Source organism: Physeter macrocephalus, chromosome 12, assembly GCF_002837175.3.
Source record: "Physeter macrocephalus isolate SW-GA chromosome 12, ASM283717v5, whole genome shotgun sequence".
In the NCBI taxonomy this organism is placed as follows: Eukaryota; Metazoa; Chordata; class Mammalia; order Artiodactyla; family Physeteridae; genus Physeter; species Physeter macrocephalus.
The window spans coordinates 71082141-71098620 of record NC_041225.1 but is presented as its reverse complement, the minus strand read 5'-3'; the positions used below and the strand labels follow the sequence as shown (position 1 = coordinate 71098620).

The 16480-nt window shown below is 33.6% G+C and overlaps 2 protein-coding genes across 10 annotated transcripts in view; one reads left to right on the top strand and one right to left on the bottom strand.

Annotated features, from left to right (window-relative positions):
• The window catches only part of LOC102977525 (prolyl-tRNA synthetase associated domain-containing protein 1), a 60023-nt gene that overhangs the window by 7390 nt on the left and 36153 nt on the right, over window positions 1-16480 (bottom strand). For both annotated transcript variants that reach the window (XR_447722.3, XR_008618901.1), the window contains one exon: window positions 4170-4261. The gene's annotated coding sequence lies outside the window, so the exon portion shown is untranslated. The remainder of the gene's footprint in view (window positions 1-4169; window positions 4262-16480) is intronic.
• The window catches only part of CCDC88A (coiled-coil domain containing 88A), a 128125-nt gene that overhangs the window by 79939 nt on the left and 31706 nt on the right, over window positions 1-16480 (top strand). For all 8 annotated transcript variants that reach the window (XM_024118995.3, XM_024118999.2, XM_024118996.2 and 5 more), the window contains exons 14-18: window positions 3524-3661; window positions 4994-6064; window positions 7405-7532; window positions 10279-10417; window positions 14452-14616. In XM_024118995.3, the coding sequence (XP_023974763.1) occupies window positions 3524-3661; window positions 4994-6064; window positions 7405-7532; window positions 10279-10417; window positions 14452-14616 (1641 nt within the window). The remainder of the gene's footprint in view (window positions 1-3523; window positions 3662-4993; window positions 6065-7404; window positions 7533-10278; window positions 10418-14451; window positions 14617-16480) is intronic.

Below are 16480 nucleotides of genomic sequence, written 5' to 3'. Positions count from 1 at the left end.
GGAAGCTTCAGAAGAAAAGTTTGAACCTTGCAGAGGTTAGTTTGTGAGATTGAAGGAAAGAAGCTGTCTACATAACATAAAAGTACAACAGGAAGCAGCAAGTGCTGATGTAGAAGCTGTATTTAATTATCCAGAATATCTAGTTAATATAATTAATTAAGGTGGCTACACTAAATTTTCAGCGTAGTCAAAACAGCCTTCTATTGGAAGAAGATGCCGTCTAGGACTTCCATAGCTAGAGAGGGTAAGTCAGTGCCTAGGTTCAAAGCTTCAGAGGACAGCCTGACTCTCTTGGTAAGGGGCTAATGCAGCTGGTGGCTTGAAATTGAAGTCGTTGCTCATTTACCATTCCAAAAATCCTAGGGCCCTTAAGAATTCTGCTTAATCTACTTTCCCTGTGCTCTCTCAGTGGAACAACTAAGCCTGGGTGACAGCACATCTGATTATAATATGATTTACTGACTATTCTAAGCTCACTTTTGAGACTTACTGCTCAAACAAAAATTCATTTCAAAATACTGCTGATCATTGACAATGTACCTGGTCACCCAAGAGCTCTAGTGTAGACTTAAAATGAGATTCATGTTTTCATGCCCACTAAGGCAACATTCATTCTGCAACCCATGGATCAAGGAGTAAGTTCGACTTTCAAGTCTTATTCTTTAAGAAATATATTTTGTAAGGCTATAGGTGCCATAGAAGGTGATTCCTCTGATGGATCTGGGCAAAGTCAACTGAAAACATTCTGGAAAGGATTCACCATTCTAGATGCCATTAAGAACATTCGTGATTCATGGGAAGAGGTCAAAGTAACAACATTAATAGGAGTTTGAAAGAAGTTGATTCTGACCCTCATGGATGACTTGGAGGGGTTCAGGACTTCAGTGGAGGAAGTTTTGCAGATGTGGAGGAAATAGCAAGAGAACCAGAATTAGAAATGGAGCCTGAAGATGTGACTGAATTGGTGCACTCTCATGATAGAACTTTAATGGATTAGGAGTTGCTTCTTATGTGTTAGCGAAGAAAGTGGTTTCTTGAGACGGAATCTACTGGTGAAGATAGTTGAAATGATAACAAAGGACTTAGAATATTACATAAAGTTGATAAAGCAGTGGCAATGTTTAAGAGAAGTGACTCCAATTTTGAAAAATATTCGGATGCTGTTAAATGGCGTTGCATGCTACAGAGAAATCATTCATGAAAGGAAGAGTCAATCAACGCATAAGAAATTGCATAGTCACCCCAACCTTCAGCAACTACTACACTGGTCAGTCAGTAACCATCAACAACTAGGCAAGACCCTCCCCCAGCAAAAAGATTATGATTTGCTGAAGGCTCAGATGATGGTTAACATTTTTAGCAGTAAAGTATTTGAAGGTGTGTACATTGTTTTTTTAGACATAATGCTATTGCACACTTAATAGACTACAGTGTAGTGTAAACACAGCTTTTATATGCACTGGGAAACCATAAAATTCATGTGACTCATTTAATTGCGGTATTTACTTTATTGCACTGGTCTGAATCCAAACCCGCAATATCTCTGAGATATTCTGTTTTCCAATTGTGGGACAGTTAGACCAAGTAATTTATTTTTGCATATCTTTCTGCCTACACACACACACACACACACACACACACACACACACACTACATAAATAGAAATCATATTATAAAAGCATACCTGATATTTTTATCATGAACCCCTCCCGTCACATATACTCTCTAAAATGTGCTTTCACTTTTGTTTCCAGTTCTTGGTCACTGTGAACAATACTGTAATAAATATTCTTATACATGTGTCCTTATGAATTAATTTTTATTTCTATCTATAGTCAGCCATGTCTAGTTTTTCCTTAGGTGAATCCTGGGTTTCTAGACTCGGTTATGAAAATCCCTCTAATTTTTAGACCAGTAGTTTTGAACAGGTATGCCTCAGAATCACTTTCAGGACTTGCTAAGGTATGGATTGCTGAGCTCTATGCCCAGGGCTTGTCATTTGGTAGGTCTGGGGTGGGGGCTAAGAATTCTCATTTCCAATAGGTTCCTAGGGGATGTTCATCCTGCTGTTTTGGAGCCATGCCTTGAGAACTACTGCCTTTGATAATGCAGATAGACTAGACTCCTTGATTTTCTTGCAAGATTTTTACTCTCTTAAAACATTTTTGCATCATCTTTAGTTCATTAACCAAATAATCTTAATAAGTATTTCACAGTAAATATAGTGTTAAAGTAAGAGTGGCCATTTAGAATTTGGAACAGTTTTATTTTTGTTGTCACTATAATTGGATCTGGAAATTTGATTTTGAAATTAGCTTTAAAGTCTAATTAGTAAATTCTTATGATTCCAGCAATTTTTGATCAATTCATTGTATATCTTTTGTAAGCTGAATGTTTCACTTGAATTCCATAACAAAACAGATGCATTTAATTAAATAACTACTATCCATATATTTCAGTCAATAATGGGAGAACCAGATTAGTTATTAATAGCTTAAAGTTTCCTGATTGTATAAATTAATGTTGAATTGAGTTATTGGATTAGATTTGTGATTTGATGCTTTTGAGATATTACTTCTTTGAGTTCCTTACTATTAATATAAGGATTTAAGTAATATTTAAACTTGAAGCGGAGTATTTTACATACCCAAATCTTCTTTATTTTTTTTATTACCTGGTTTGAATATGTTATATAATGGGAAATCAATAGTTTGGCATATTTTGAAGTTGAATTTGCTTTTTCATACTTATTAACCTCATACTTTATTATATCTTTAAAATGTGTAATTCACAATAAATTTAAACGTATAATTTAAGTATTTGCTGGAGTTTTGTTCATACCTTATTTTTCTCTAGTAGTCTCCTTTTTTCTTTCTCTTTTCTTTTTATTTTAATACAAGTCCCTTCTTGTTTCCTCATTTTCTCATCTTTTCCTTCTTGAGCACTGAAATTCCTTGACTAATTAAAATTTCACTTTACAAATGCATTCAAGCCAAGAGAGTTTTCAGTAAGATTTGTACATTCTTCATATGGCACGTGTGTATGTATTTAGTTATGTTTGTGTTTAGAAGTAGAACTTTGCCCTCAAAGATGCAGAGGATAAGAAAGATAGTTATGTTCTGTACATTTTATACAGCTGCTAAAATTAGCTTGGAATGTTATCAATACTTGAATTTTTCTATGAAATTCTTAAATTTCACCATTTGAGTATTAAAACTGTGTTCTGGGCTTCCCTGGTGGCGCAGTGGTTGCGCGTCCGCCTGCCGATGCAGGGGAACCGGGTTCGCGCCCCGGTCTGGGAGGATCCCACATGCCGCGGAGCGGCTGGGCCCGTGAGCCATGGCCGCTGAGCCTGCGCGTCCGGAGCCTGTGCTCCGCAACGGGAGAGGCCACAACAGAGGAAGGCCCGCATACCACAAAAACTGTGTTCTATCCTTTATTCAATGATTAGCTTTGGTTTTACATGTTTCCACTATTGTGAAATATTTAATGATATATTGTTTTGTGGTTTCATTTTTTCCAGGTTGAAATTCTTGAAAATGAGATTATTCAAGAAAAGCAAAGTCTTCAGAATTGTCAGAATTTAAGCAAGGATCTAATGAAGGAGAAAGCTCAGCTTGAAAAAACAATTGAAACACTTAGAGAAAATTCAGAGAGACAGGTTCTTAAATTTTCTATTAAGCAACATATTTTAAAATTTATTAACACAAGTTATTTTAAAGCTTGTGCAAAATGTTCATAATAACGTTAAATGGAAATATTTTAGAATTTTTTAGATTTTAACATAACTATGGTTTTACCTCAGTTTCTATCCCATGCATTTTAGGAAAGTTGAAGGGAAAGCTTAGAATTTTTTAAATTGCCAGTGTGCTTAATAATTATCTGGCATAAAATTTTGTGGTACCTGTGTTTGAATTGCTTTCAAGTGTCAGTGGAATAGAACTGCAGATTTTAAAGTCCCTGAATGAAGTTGGGGTGAAATGCAGCTCTACTCTGATCCCACTAAGGAGGGACAAGTGGTGGCAGCACATATCTTGGATATTTTCGTACTTGCTTTCAAGTGTTTATTGGTTATTCTCATTTTATGCTTGAGGAAACTGAGAATTGAATAGATTAAGTGACTGGCTGTTTTAAAATTTCTAATTTTTAGAAGTAAAATGGGGACTTACCTGACAGTCCAGTGGTTAGGACCTTGCGCTTACACGGCAGGGGTCACGGGTTTGATCCCTGGTCAGGGAACTGAGATCCCACACCCTGCATGCTGCACGGTGTGGCCAAAAAGGAAAAAAAAAAAAAAAAGAAGTCAAATGATTTGTATTATCTAGGTATAGTCCTCAGGCCACCTATAAAAATACAGATTTCCATAGAGCTACAGAAGAAAAATTCTGGAGCTAAGCATCAATCTCTGCTTTTACAAGGTTCTCGGGATTGTTTTACACACCAAAATTTGAGAACCATTACAGTAGGCCATGGTATAAATTGGATGGACTAGTTTAAAAATGTACCAGAGATTTTGTTATTTTGATGTTTCAAAATTAGAATTCTTTTAGGGAATAAATACACACAAATACACACCAGTGTACATGCACATATAGCAAATAGTGTATTTAGTGAGGACTCACTGTGTATATGCATTGGGAAATCTATTGAATGAACATAAAAGCTTGTATCTTCAAGAAGATATGTATGTACATTTCACCTATACTCATATTTGAATTTAAATCATGTAACCATAAATGATCTGAAGATCATTTTGATTAATATTCAATACATTTCTCTTAACCATTCCTTTACATTATGGATTCCCTAAAGATGTGAACTTTAAAGACTTGGCAGTATATGTACACTGTGATCTCTCAGTAAATATTTGTCAGAATTAAAATTAAGGTAGACAGTTTTAGCACCTTTTTATGGTGTGGGGGGAAAACTATGTAAGTTAAAATATTTAGTTCATGTTCAGTTTTAAATTTTCTCCTTTCTTTTTTTAAATTAGATTAAAATATTGGAACAGGAAAATGAACATCTGAATCAAACTGTGTCCTCCTTAAGGCAGCGCTCCCAGATAAGTGCTGAAGCAAGGGTGAAAGACATTGAAAAAGAAAATAAAATTCTCCATGAATCTATCAAGGAAACCAGTAGCAAGCTAAGCAAGATTGAATTTGAAAAAAGGCAAATCAGAAAAGAATTGGAACATTATAAAGAAAAAGGAGAACGAGCAGAAGAACTTGAAAATGAGTTACATCATCTTGAAAAAGAAAATGAATTGTTACAGAAAAAGATAACCAATTTAAAAATTACTTGTGAAAAAATTGAGGCCTTAGAACAAGAAAATTCAGAGCTAGAAAGAGAAAATAGGAAATTTAAAAAAACATTGGATAGCTTTAAAAACCTTACTTTTCAGTTAGAATCCCTAGAGAAAGAGAATTCCCAGCTTGATGAGGAAAACTTAGAACTGCGAAGGAATGTAGAATCTTTGAAGTGTGCAAGCATGAAAATGGCTCAGCTACAACTAGAAAACAAAGAACTGGAAAGTGAAAAAGAACAACTTAAGAAAGGTTTAGAGCTCATGAAAGCATCTTTCAAGAAAACAGAACGCTTAGAGGTTAGCTACCAGGGTTTAGATACAGAAAATCAAAGGCTACAGAAAGCTCTAGAAAACAGCAATAAAAAAATTCAGCAGTTGGAAAGTGAACTACAAGACTTAGAGATGGAAAATCAAACATTGCAAAAAAACCTAGAAGAGTTAAAAATATCTAGCAAAAGACTAGAACAGCTAGAAAAAGAAAACAAATCATTAGAACAAGAGACTTCTCAACTGGAAAAGGATAAGAAACAACTGGAGAAGGAAAATAAGAGACTCCGACAACAAGCAGAAATAAAAGATACCACATTAGAAGAAAATAATGTGAAAATTGGAAATTTGGAAAAAGAAAACAAAACCCTTTTCAAAGAGATTGGTATTTATAAAGAATCCTGCATTCGTCTGAAAGAATTAGAGAAAGAAAATAAGGAGCTTGTGAAAAGAGCAACTATTGATATAAAAACTTTAGTTACATTACGAGAGGTAAATATAGTTACTTAAATTTCAGATAAATATTTTTTATATTTTTAACTCAAGGCTCTTTAACTTTTATTGCAGTAATTTGCATCATCTATTTATGGTTCAAAGTTGAAATTTAGAATTAGAAGCAGTTTCCAAGTTTCCTACTTTTGTTAAACTAAGGAGTAAATGTAAATTGTATTTTTAAAGAAATTGTAATAATAAGGTTTCCATGTGTTATCTGACTTATTTATTACATTATAATTTTATACTTTTATTTCAGAGTAATATTAAAACCTTTGATCAAAACTGTTACTGAATGTGATAGCTACTAGTTATTGAATGTGCCAAATACTGGACAGTTTTTACAGCCAATTCTTTATAGGTGTTATCTCCATTAGATTAGAAAACTGAGGTTCAGAGACATTAAGTAACTTACTTAAGACCACAATGGTAGATTTGGATTCCTGGATTTAAATCCAGATGTTTCAGACTTCAAAGCCCCTTGAATTTTGACTTCTAAGCTACAGAATGCAAATCAGATTGAATTTAAAGGTCAACGTTGAACAATTGGTAGTTGGTTGGATCTGTGTGTTGAGAAGAATTCTGAAATTTATGAGTTGATTGGCAATAAATTGTTGGTATAGCTCAGGAGATAGCATGCTTGGCTCTTACTTGCTATCCTTATGCTATACTATATATGATAACCCTTTAAGTTCAATTGAAAAATATCTTAGTTAGCATTCTGGCAGAAGCTCACATTGGGAAATATGCCTTTCTGCTAAAGAGGCATTGAGAAGGGACCATTATTATCCTTTCTTTTTTTTTTTTTTCTTTCTGTTGTTCTATAGTCTTACAGACATGAACAATAGGTTCCTGGTCCCATCTCTAAGAATTCCCCCTAGTTATTCAGTTCAATATCTTAGGCCTCTTCCACTGGGAGAGGAGTGCTTGTGGTGGGAGAAGGGTGTTATATCCAACATATATTCATAGGAAGAAATGTGCAATAAGGTTCTAGTTCATTATTAAAAAGTTAATGGATATGTGTTGTTTTCCCCACAGTTTTCAAGCCCTAGGTGTGTAATCACAAGTACAAGTTTCTCCTTTTAGTTTTTAAACACTAAAAAGTTAAAACGAACTATTAGCAAACTAAAAGAAGGAAAACAATACTCTTTGAACTAGGTGATAATTTTGTTGCCTAACTATTTTTTATTGATGAAGGAAAAGCTCAGCAACAGCATTTCTGTCTTTCCTGGTTTAAATTGTATATATTTTTGGATGGTGGTAGTTGGAATCTTGGGTGAATTTCATGGATATTTATGTTCATAACACTCATGTGAGTTTTGCATTACTTTTAAAATAAGGATTTGGTGAGTGAAAAACTGAAGACTCAACAGATGAATAATGATCTTGAAAAATTAACTCATGAGCTTGAGAAGATAGGGTTAAATAAAGAGCGACTCTTACATGATGAGCAGAGTACTGATGACAGGTGAGTACTAAGTCTATCTGAGAAACCGTGGAAATAATTTTTTTGTTTTTCAAACATTAATTTTGAGACTGAGAAGCAATTAAGGTATGAAAATAATGTGAAAAACTAAGGCTTGACAAACAGAATAAAAAATTAACTTATATATTTTAATTTGAGAATGTTCAACAGGTTTAACGAGAATTTACCATGGTAAATAGAGTCTATCAGTTAATTGGATTTTCAGGTAGTCTACTATTTGGCATCTAGTTGGCCACGTGATTCCAGCTAGAATAGAAGTGTGTATTGTTAAGAATATTGTTTTTTGTACACTAGATTTTAATTCATTGGAATTTTTGTAACTATATAATTTGTATTTTTTTGTCTACCCATATTACTGTTCTAGTAAGTATATTTTATATTAAATGTATATAGGAAAAATTAATGCTGATTATATGGGATTTATTTATGTAATTTTGAGAATATTCAAAGTTAATAGAATAGATTGATACTTTCAAAAGTTAGTTCTATAATAACAAATAGAAGTAATTTGAGGCATTTATTCTAACAATCAATTCAAGCAATCTTAATTGAATTAATTACTATATAGATATTTCGTGAGAAAATATTTTTTGAGTTAAACACATCGTTAATGGACAATTTAATTGACTATCTTTTAATATAGATACTGAATATGCATCTCTGCTTTATTCAGACAGATTTTCTACCTGTCATGTGTAAGACATTTTAAATGTGGAGCAAAAAGTACAGTAAACCATGCAGCTGCCTTAACTGACCCTGTTTTAAATTGATAAACCCAGCTTTTGAGGGGCCCTTCACACTGTGGTATCTCTTTCCAAACCTTACTTCATACAATTAATCAATGTTAATTAAGCTATTATTACCTGCTGATTTTCAGGCATCAAATAAGTAATAATGTTTCAGCTGGATCTTGAAGAATGATAGAAATTTGCAAGGTAGAAATGGGGAAGGGCATTCCATGCAAATAAAGCACAAAGGTGTGTTGAGCAATCCTGAGTGACATTATAGATGGATTAGAAAAGGGACAAATTTGAAGGTACAGAGACCATTTAGGAAGCTATTATAATAGTCTAGGCAAGATGTAATTGTATTCATTAATCCACACATTTTCATTTATAATGAAAGCATTAGATATGGAGATAAGGGTATGTATATTGAAATAAAACTTTAGGAAAGGGAATTGAGAACAGTTAATAACTATGATCGAATCGGGGGCATCAGGAAACGAAGTGTCTTAAGCCACTAAACCTGCTTCTTTCTCAGCAAGTAAGTTAACCTTAACATCAGAAAGAAAATTAGAGTTCACAGACATAAATTCCCTTAACATTCCATCCCCTCCATCTTGGAATTATGTGTATCTGCATCTGTCTTTACCTCTAATCTTAGATGGTATCCCTAATTCTTTTGTTAGTCTAACCTTTTCATCTTTCAATTGATGTCGTTCCCTCTGACCCCTTTTGAAAATACAATTATTATTAAGATATTTATTCTTGCCATCAAGGAATATACAGTCTAATTGTGGAATTGAATGTATAAATAGAGTGCAACAAAGTAAATTTAGTGGTGGAATTGCAAACAGTGCAATGTGATCACTCTTGTCTTTCTCTTTTAACAGCTCTTTTTCCTGTGCCTTCTCTTTCAATATGGTTTCCTAGGGTTATGTTGTTAAGCCTCTTATCCATTCCATGAGCATTCCTGTCCATCATCTCAGCTAATACCCATATTGTTTTCTGCTTACTGGACATCTCTATCTGGACAGTCCAGAACTCAGGCATCACAAATTTAATATATCCAAAGTCACACTCATTACATGCTTTAAAATTGTTTGTTGACTCAAGCCAATACCAAAATGAGTGAGATTTGTTCTCTTTTCTCAATGAACTTAAAATCTGGCTGAGCAGGAAATATATACACACAAATTTAATTACAGTAAGAGGCAGAGTATGATAAAAGTTTCTCATATTTGTACTTTAGGTTTTTATTTGGTTTAGTCATTGAGGTTCTCAGGTGTAGAAATAGATTAATCCGTAATTCCTAGTGTGTGGTTCACTCTCAAAGTGTGTTCATGAACTGTCCTTTATTGTAAAAAAAACACAAAAATCAAAAAAACTTACGAATAATATAAATATTCATGAACCCACCGTTCAAAAAGATAACTAAAATTTTGACACTCAGATCTATTTTCCTCTTCCTGTTCTGTCACCAGTATCTTGTGTCTTAACATATCATTCCTTTTTCTTTTTAGTATTCTGCAAGTACTCTTTGCACTGAATGTAAAGTCTTCAGTGAGCTTTAAGTCAACTATTCATATGTACTTGTAAAAATACATTACATATTAGTATCATAGACAAATGCTTAATAATGTGATAAATCTATCCACTTACTCTTTGTATAGATTCTATTCTTATAAAACTGAAAGGAATATTTTGAGACTCAGATCTTCCAGATGCCTTTTTTAAGTACTAATTTTTGCTTTTGACAGCCTAAAATGTAATTTGGAGCTGTGATTTACTGATTTACTCAGTGATTTTTTGTTTTTTCATTACCAGGAATAGTTTAAAAGGGGGAGTGGGCAGTAAGAGCAGGATAATTTAATTTGCTTCTTTTTAAAAAAGAGTATTTTATAAAGTCTATTTATAATATCAGTATCTGTGGTCATAAATTATCTTTAAAAATAATTTTCTGACCTCCAATAATGAACTATATTATTTTTATACTTGGATAATAGATACAAACTTTTGGAATCAAAATTAGAATCTACTCTAAAGAAGTCCCTTGAAATAAAAGAAGAAAAAATCGCTGCATTAGAAGCTCGATTAGAAGAGTCCACAAATTATAACCAGCAGTTGCGGCAAGAACTTAAAACAGTAAGTGTGACTTCCTTGGAAAGAATTTTAATTGTCTTTTTTTGTTTTTCTTTTTTGGCCTCACTGCACGGCTTGCAGGATCTTAGTTCTCTAACCAGGATTGATCCTGGATTGACCCCAGGCCCTGGCAGTAAAAGCACTGAGTCCTAACCACTGGACCACCAGGGAACTCCCTAATTGTCAAATATTTGGACAGAAAAGTGTAAAGTAGAAAATAAAAATGAAACATAATTTTATTAACATTTTGTCTATTCTTCCTTTTTCTTAAATTTTAGAATATTCTTAAGCAGATCTTTGTCATTTAGTTTGTAACAAACTTTTGTCTATACACTATAATTTATTCAATCCTATTTCATCTATGAATGTCCCTCATGCAGTAAGGGACATATCAGAATTGTGAGAGTGGGATGGGGAAGAGGCAGGCTTATTTCATTGGGAAGAACTCTCTGTGATTCTGACACTTCACGGGCACTCTTTTCCTATTGAGAATCCAGGTAAAAGTTTGATAAACAAAGATATGGGTGTGAGGATAGCAAGTAGAAGGAAATAGTACGTGTGGTATAAGAAAGCACTTGATCTCAAAAATTTGAGGTCTTTTCTAAATTTGTTTTCTTGTGATATTTGGAATTATTCACTGAAGTATGTGAGGCAGGGGCTACTATTTTCCCCACCTGAATAAACTGAAATTGAAGGGACTTGCCCTTTCCATAGGGTTAGTGTATGGTAGATTGGTAGAATCGTGTTCTGCCTTATTCTCCCTTTTATCATCTCTGTAGTCATACCCGGAATGGTTTTACAGTCAACCAAACATTCAGACCAGCAAGTTTACTATAGGCCACATTTAGAACCATATGATTCATAACACTATAGGAAATATAAGCTATTGGTAGGGCACTGTCAGGTTTCCCTCTTCACATAATTGTCTGAGAGTCATCTTCTCACCAGATGACTGTTGGTTGTGTGTGGGAGCTGCCCTGTCTTTGAGACTTCGTGCTTCATAGCAGTCATCATCTCTTGCAACAACTCCAAGGCATGGATTTAAGATCTTCACAGGCTTAAGATTTAAGAGTTGCTGCACTCAGAGAAATTCAGAGGTGTAGCTGCCTATTAGGTATTTATAGTTCTCTTAATTACAAATACAATTTAGCAATCAGAGATCATTTTTCCCATAAGCAGTCTTGCCTGGTAACATAGAACATTCCAATTTTATCAGGTTTCCAGAGAAACAGTTACCCAAAGATGAATTTCTCATGCAGGAAGGGGAAAAGGATTTGTTCCTCATTTGCCAATACCATCATTGCTGGTGTTTGTCTCAGACATTAACATGAAACATATTTTGTTACAGAAGAAATTCTGGAACTTTGTTTAGTTAACATAAAGCGTTGTCCAAAAAAATAAAATAAAACTTGGTGCCAGATGCCATTGATCTGCTTTATTTTCCGAATTTTTTGCCCTGTTAAGCAATATCACTACATTGCAAATAAAGTCAATTTCATGAAGCTACTAAGCCAGAAAATAAATGGGTTTGAGGATGGGTTAGTATAAGATATATTTCAAGTCTAAAAGGTAGAGATTTAAAATTCCATCATTATCTTCCAGTTCCAGCCATTTTGGCATAATTGGACTATTATTGGACTAGCTTCCTGCCGTAAACATGTATTCAACTGGAATTATACTGTTCTAATTTTTAATACTATACATGAAGACGTGTATCACTTGAACATAGACTATGAAAGCTAAATATGAGTAATAGGCATAAAATAACTGCTAAAATAACATGACAAAGTGGTATAACTAAAATGCCAGCAAAGGAGATAAAATTAGGGCCTCCCTGGTGGCACACTGGTTAAGAATCCGCCTGCCAACGCAAGGGACACGGGTTTGAGCCCAGGTCCGGGAAGATCCCACATGCCGCGGAGCAACTAAGCCCGTGCACCACAGCTGCTGAGCCTGAGCTCTGGAGCCTTCGAGCCACAGATACTGAAGCCCGCGTGCCTGGAGCCCGTGCTCTGCAACAAGAGAAGCCACTGCAATGAGAAGCCCACTCACATCAACAAAGACCCAACGCAGCTATAAATAAATAAATTAATTAATTTTTTTTAAAAAGGAGGTAAAATTAGAATCAAAAAATACAAATGAAGGCAGAAAAAGAAAAAAGGGAGAACAAGGTACAGATTGGACAAATGGAAAACAAGTAACAAGATAGCAGTTTTAAACCAAACCATGTCAGTAATCACATTAAATATAAACATCTAAACATCCCCAATTAAAAGGCAGAGAGTAATAAATTAGATTAAAAGGCACCTATATGCTGCCTCTTGAGAAACCTTGATGGAAAATATGTCATTTTCTATATGAACGTAAGTTAGAGATTCTGATTAATGATACTTGAGGTAAAGGAACCATTTTTGAAACTTAGTTGTAAGAACAGTGGGCTAAAAATGAGAAGTTTTGAGTTTTATTCTCAGGTCCCCTTCTTAATAATGACATATGTCTTTAACTCTTATAAGCCTAGAAAAAAGATCCTGTGGGAAATTAATGTAAAATAGGAGACTGGAAATGATGTCATCCATCCATGTTATTAGGGTGTTGAAAGTATTGAAAAAAAAAAAGTGGAAAATCAGGATCCCAGAACACCTGCTAGGTCACTTGCCAAGATTTAAATTACATTCTATCTTGGCTTTGTTTTTCTTTAGTCTCACATCATTATTTTCTAACTTAGTAGTAGTAGCAAAGTTTGAGCTATAAGCTTTCTTAAGGTTGCATCAGACATTGAATTATTTTAAACATTTATATCCTTGTCTCAATAGAAACTTTGGGGTTAATTTAGAAATTTATGATAATCATTTTCTAGGATAAACTAGTAATTCAGGATAAGTATAATAATCATCAATTTAAATTGAAGAGAGCAATTAAGTTAGTAGTTAATTTTGGCTGATCACCAAGTTGTTAGTTTTTTTTTTTTAATTTTTTTTTTTTTTTTGTCTGCATTGGGTCTTCGTTGCTGCGCGTAGGCTTTCTCTAGTTGCGGCGAGCGGGGGCTAGTCTTCATTGCGGTGCATGGGCTTCTCGTTGTGGTGGTTTCTGGTTGCGGAGCATGGGCTCGAGGCATGCGGGCTTTAGTAGTTGCAGCATGTGGGCTCAGTAGTTGCGGCACGCGGCCCCTAGAGCCTGCAGGCTTCAGTAGTTGTGACACACAGGTTTAGTTGCTCGCAGTTTGTGGGATCTTCCTGGATCAGAGCTCAAAACCGTGTCCCCTGCATTGGCAGGTGGATTCTTAACCACTTCACCACCAGGGAAGTCCCCAAGTTTTTAGTTTTGATTTTGCTCTCTTAAAGTAGGATTTGGTTATACCAGAAAACCAGAAAACCCTAGATAAGGTATATCCTTGGATTGCTCACTCTTCATAAAAATAAATTACAGAAATTTTATGTGGGTCAGTATCTGAATAAAGAAGTCATTTATTTATTAACATAGGTCATTCTGAGCAACAAAATCCTTCTTAAAAGGCCAGACATATATAGATACTTCTTCCACTTTAGGTATCTTTTTAAGAGGAATTAATATATGTGTCAAGTCTTTATTTGTTCCTGATATGAGAATCTCTGACATCTCTAAATCAGCTATAAATAGCTCTAAAAACATTGTTAGTATTTAGCAGCATGTCTATATCCAGTTAATCTATCCTTCAGTGACATTTCGTCATAAACAGTAGGATCTGAAATTACAAAATATATTGTAGGAACATGGCATATAAGCAGAGTATATTTAATATTTCTACAGGAAAGGATTTGAATTTTACAAAGCATAAATTGTGATCATAATAATAATGATAATCATATATATTACTTATCATATTTTTAAATGAACTGTCTCTCACATTCACCAGACCATTGTGGAATCAAACTAATTATGATAAATATTATAACCTTGGTGGTATGTTTTTTCCCCATTAAAATATTTTAAATAAACTAAAACAATATTATAAATCAACTATACTTCAATTTTTAAAAATATTTTAAATAAAATTTTAGGTGAAAAAGAATTATGAAGCTCTCAAGCAGAGACAAGATGAGGAAAGGATGGTACAGAGCTCTCCTCCAATTTCTGGTGAAGATAACAAATGGGAGCGAGAAAGTCAAGAAACAACCAGAGAGCTTCTGAAAGTTAAAGACAGATTAATTGAAGTTGAAAGAAATGTAAGTAGTTTAATAGGAATAAGGTTTTTTAGAAGTAAAGGATCATTGAATATATAACTCAGAAAATTTATGTAATTTGTAGCTTTGTTCATTTTATACTTTCTTGACTGGTTTATTTTTTAATATTAAAAAAACACAGAAAAACTAATAGTTTAATATTCTTTTCTTTGTCACCCTCATGTAAGTCCATCAGCAAGCTTTGTCAACTCTGTCTTGTAAATATAACCCAAACTCATCTACTTCTCTTCATCTCTGCTGCTACCACTCTAGTCTAAGGTACCATTATCTCTCATCTGGACTATTAGAGTATCCTCCTAACTGGCCTACCCCTTTCACTCCCAAACTAACCCATTCTCAATGTAGTAACCTAGAGTTATTTTTAAAACATAATCCAGGTCATGTCATTTTCCTACATAAAATCTTCAATGGCTTCTCATTTCATTTATAATAAAATCCATATTCTTTACTGCATCTGTAAGATCCTTTTTGATACTGCCCTGCCTGTATCTCTGACCTTATACCATATTATTCTTCCACCAACCATTTTTATTAATCAGGGGATAATATTATTATCTGTTAATATGTGGAAAACGTGGAGCAGTGACTGGCACATAATAAGTAAATTAATTGTAGTCATATTGGCCTTTTCTGTTTGTTCCTATCTCAGGGCTTTTCTGTTTGCTTGCCCTACCTGGAACATGTGACTGGCTTCTGTTAGCATTCAGGTCTCATAACACATATCTTCTACAAGAGGTTTTCCCTGACCCCTTCCTCCAGTAAAGTAGCTATCCCCAACTTAAACCATTTACTGTCACATCACTGCCTTGTTTAGTTTCTTTATAGAACTTTTTACCAGTGAAATTCTTTTATTCATTGATTTATTGTTTGACTACTATAAAAAACGTCCTTGAACGCAGGTAGCTTGTCCTTCTTTTACATCACTGTGCCTTCAGTATGTAAAACAACACTTAGTAGATAGCAGATACTTAATAAATATTCACTGAATGAGTTTACTAAATATTTGACAGTAGAAAATAATCAAACAAATTCAACAACCATTTATCCTTCAAAGATAAATGAGCTTAAAGAACTTAACATGCTAACAAGTAAAATAGTTGTGGTTTTCATTGTTTTGTAGTTTAATATTAATTGAAAACTTTAAGCTGTGAAGTCAAAAATTAATCTCCTTCACTATTGATTTCTACTTTCTCATCCAAAAATAATCACTGAACATGGTTTTATCTTCCCAGAAAAATGTTTGTGATTTATCTGTTTATAGACGTATATTTCTTTTACAGATTTACACTTGTGGGATCTTATTTCCATTTTTCAATTGTTATCTTAGAGATCTATTTTAGCAGATAGAGAGCTATATCATTTTATTTAATAACTGTTTATTGTATTATTCCATTGTTTGCATGTTACCATAATTTAAATAAATCCCACATCAGTGGACATTTATTTTCATATTTTGCTGCAGTGAAAATCCATATATAGCATGTTCATAGGGTAATAAATTCCTGTCAGTAGAATTGATAGGACAAAGAATATATATATATATATATATATATATATTTTGGTGTGTATGTGTGTGTGTTTAATTTTTTTTAACATCTTTTTTGGAGTATAATTGCTTTACAATGCTGTATTAGTTTCTGCTTTTTAATTTTAATTGATAATAATCATATGAGCTTTTCAGAAATACCAATTTTCAATCCCACTAACAGAATACCTATTTTTTCAGATTAACATTGGATATTACCAGCCATGTTGTTACCAGAGCATGCTGTTAATTAATTTTAATTTTTATTGAAGTGATAGGAGAAAATATTTTGTGTTATATATATATATATATATATATTTT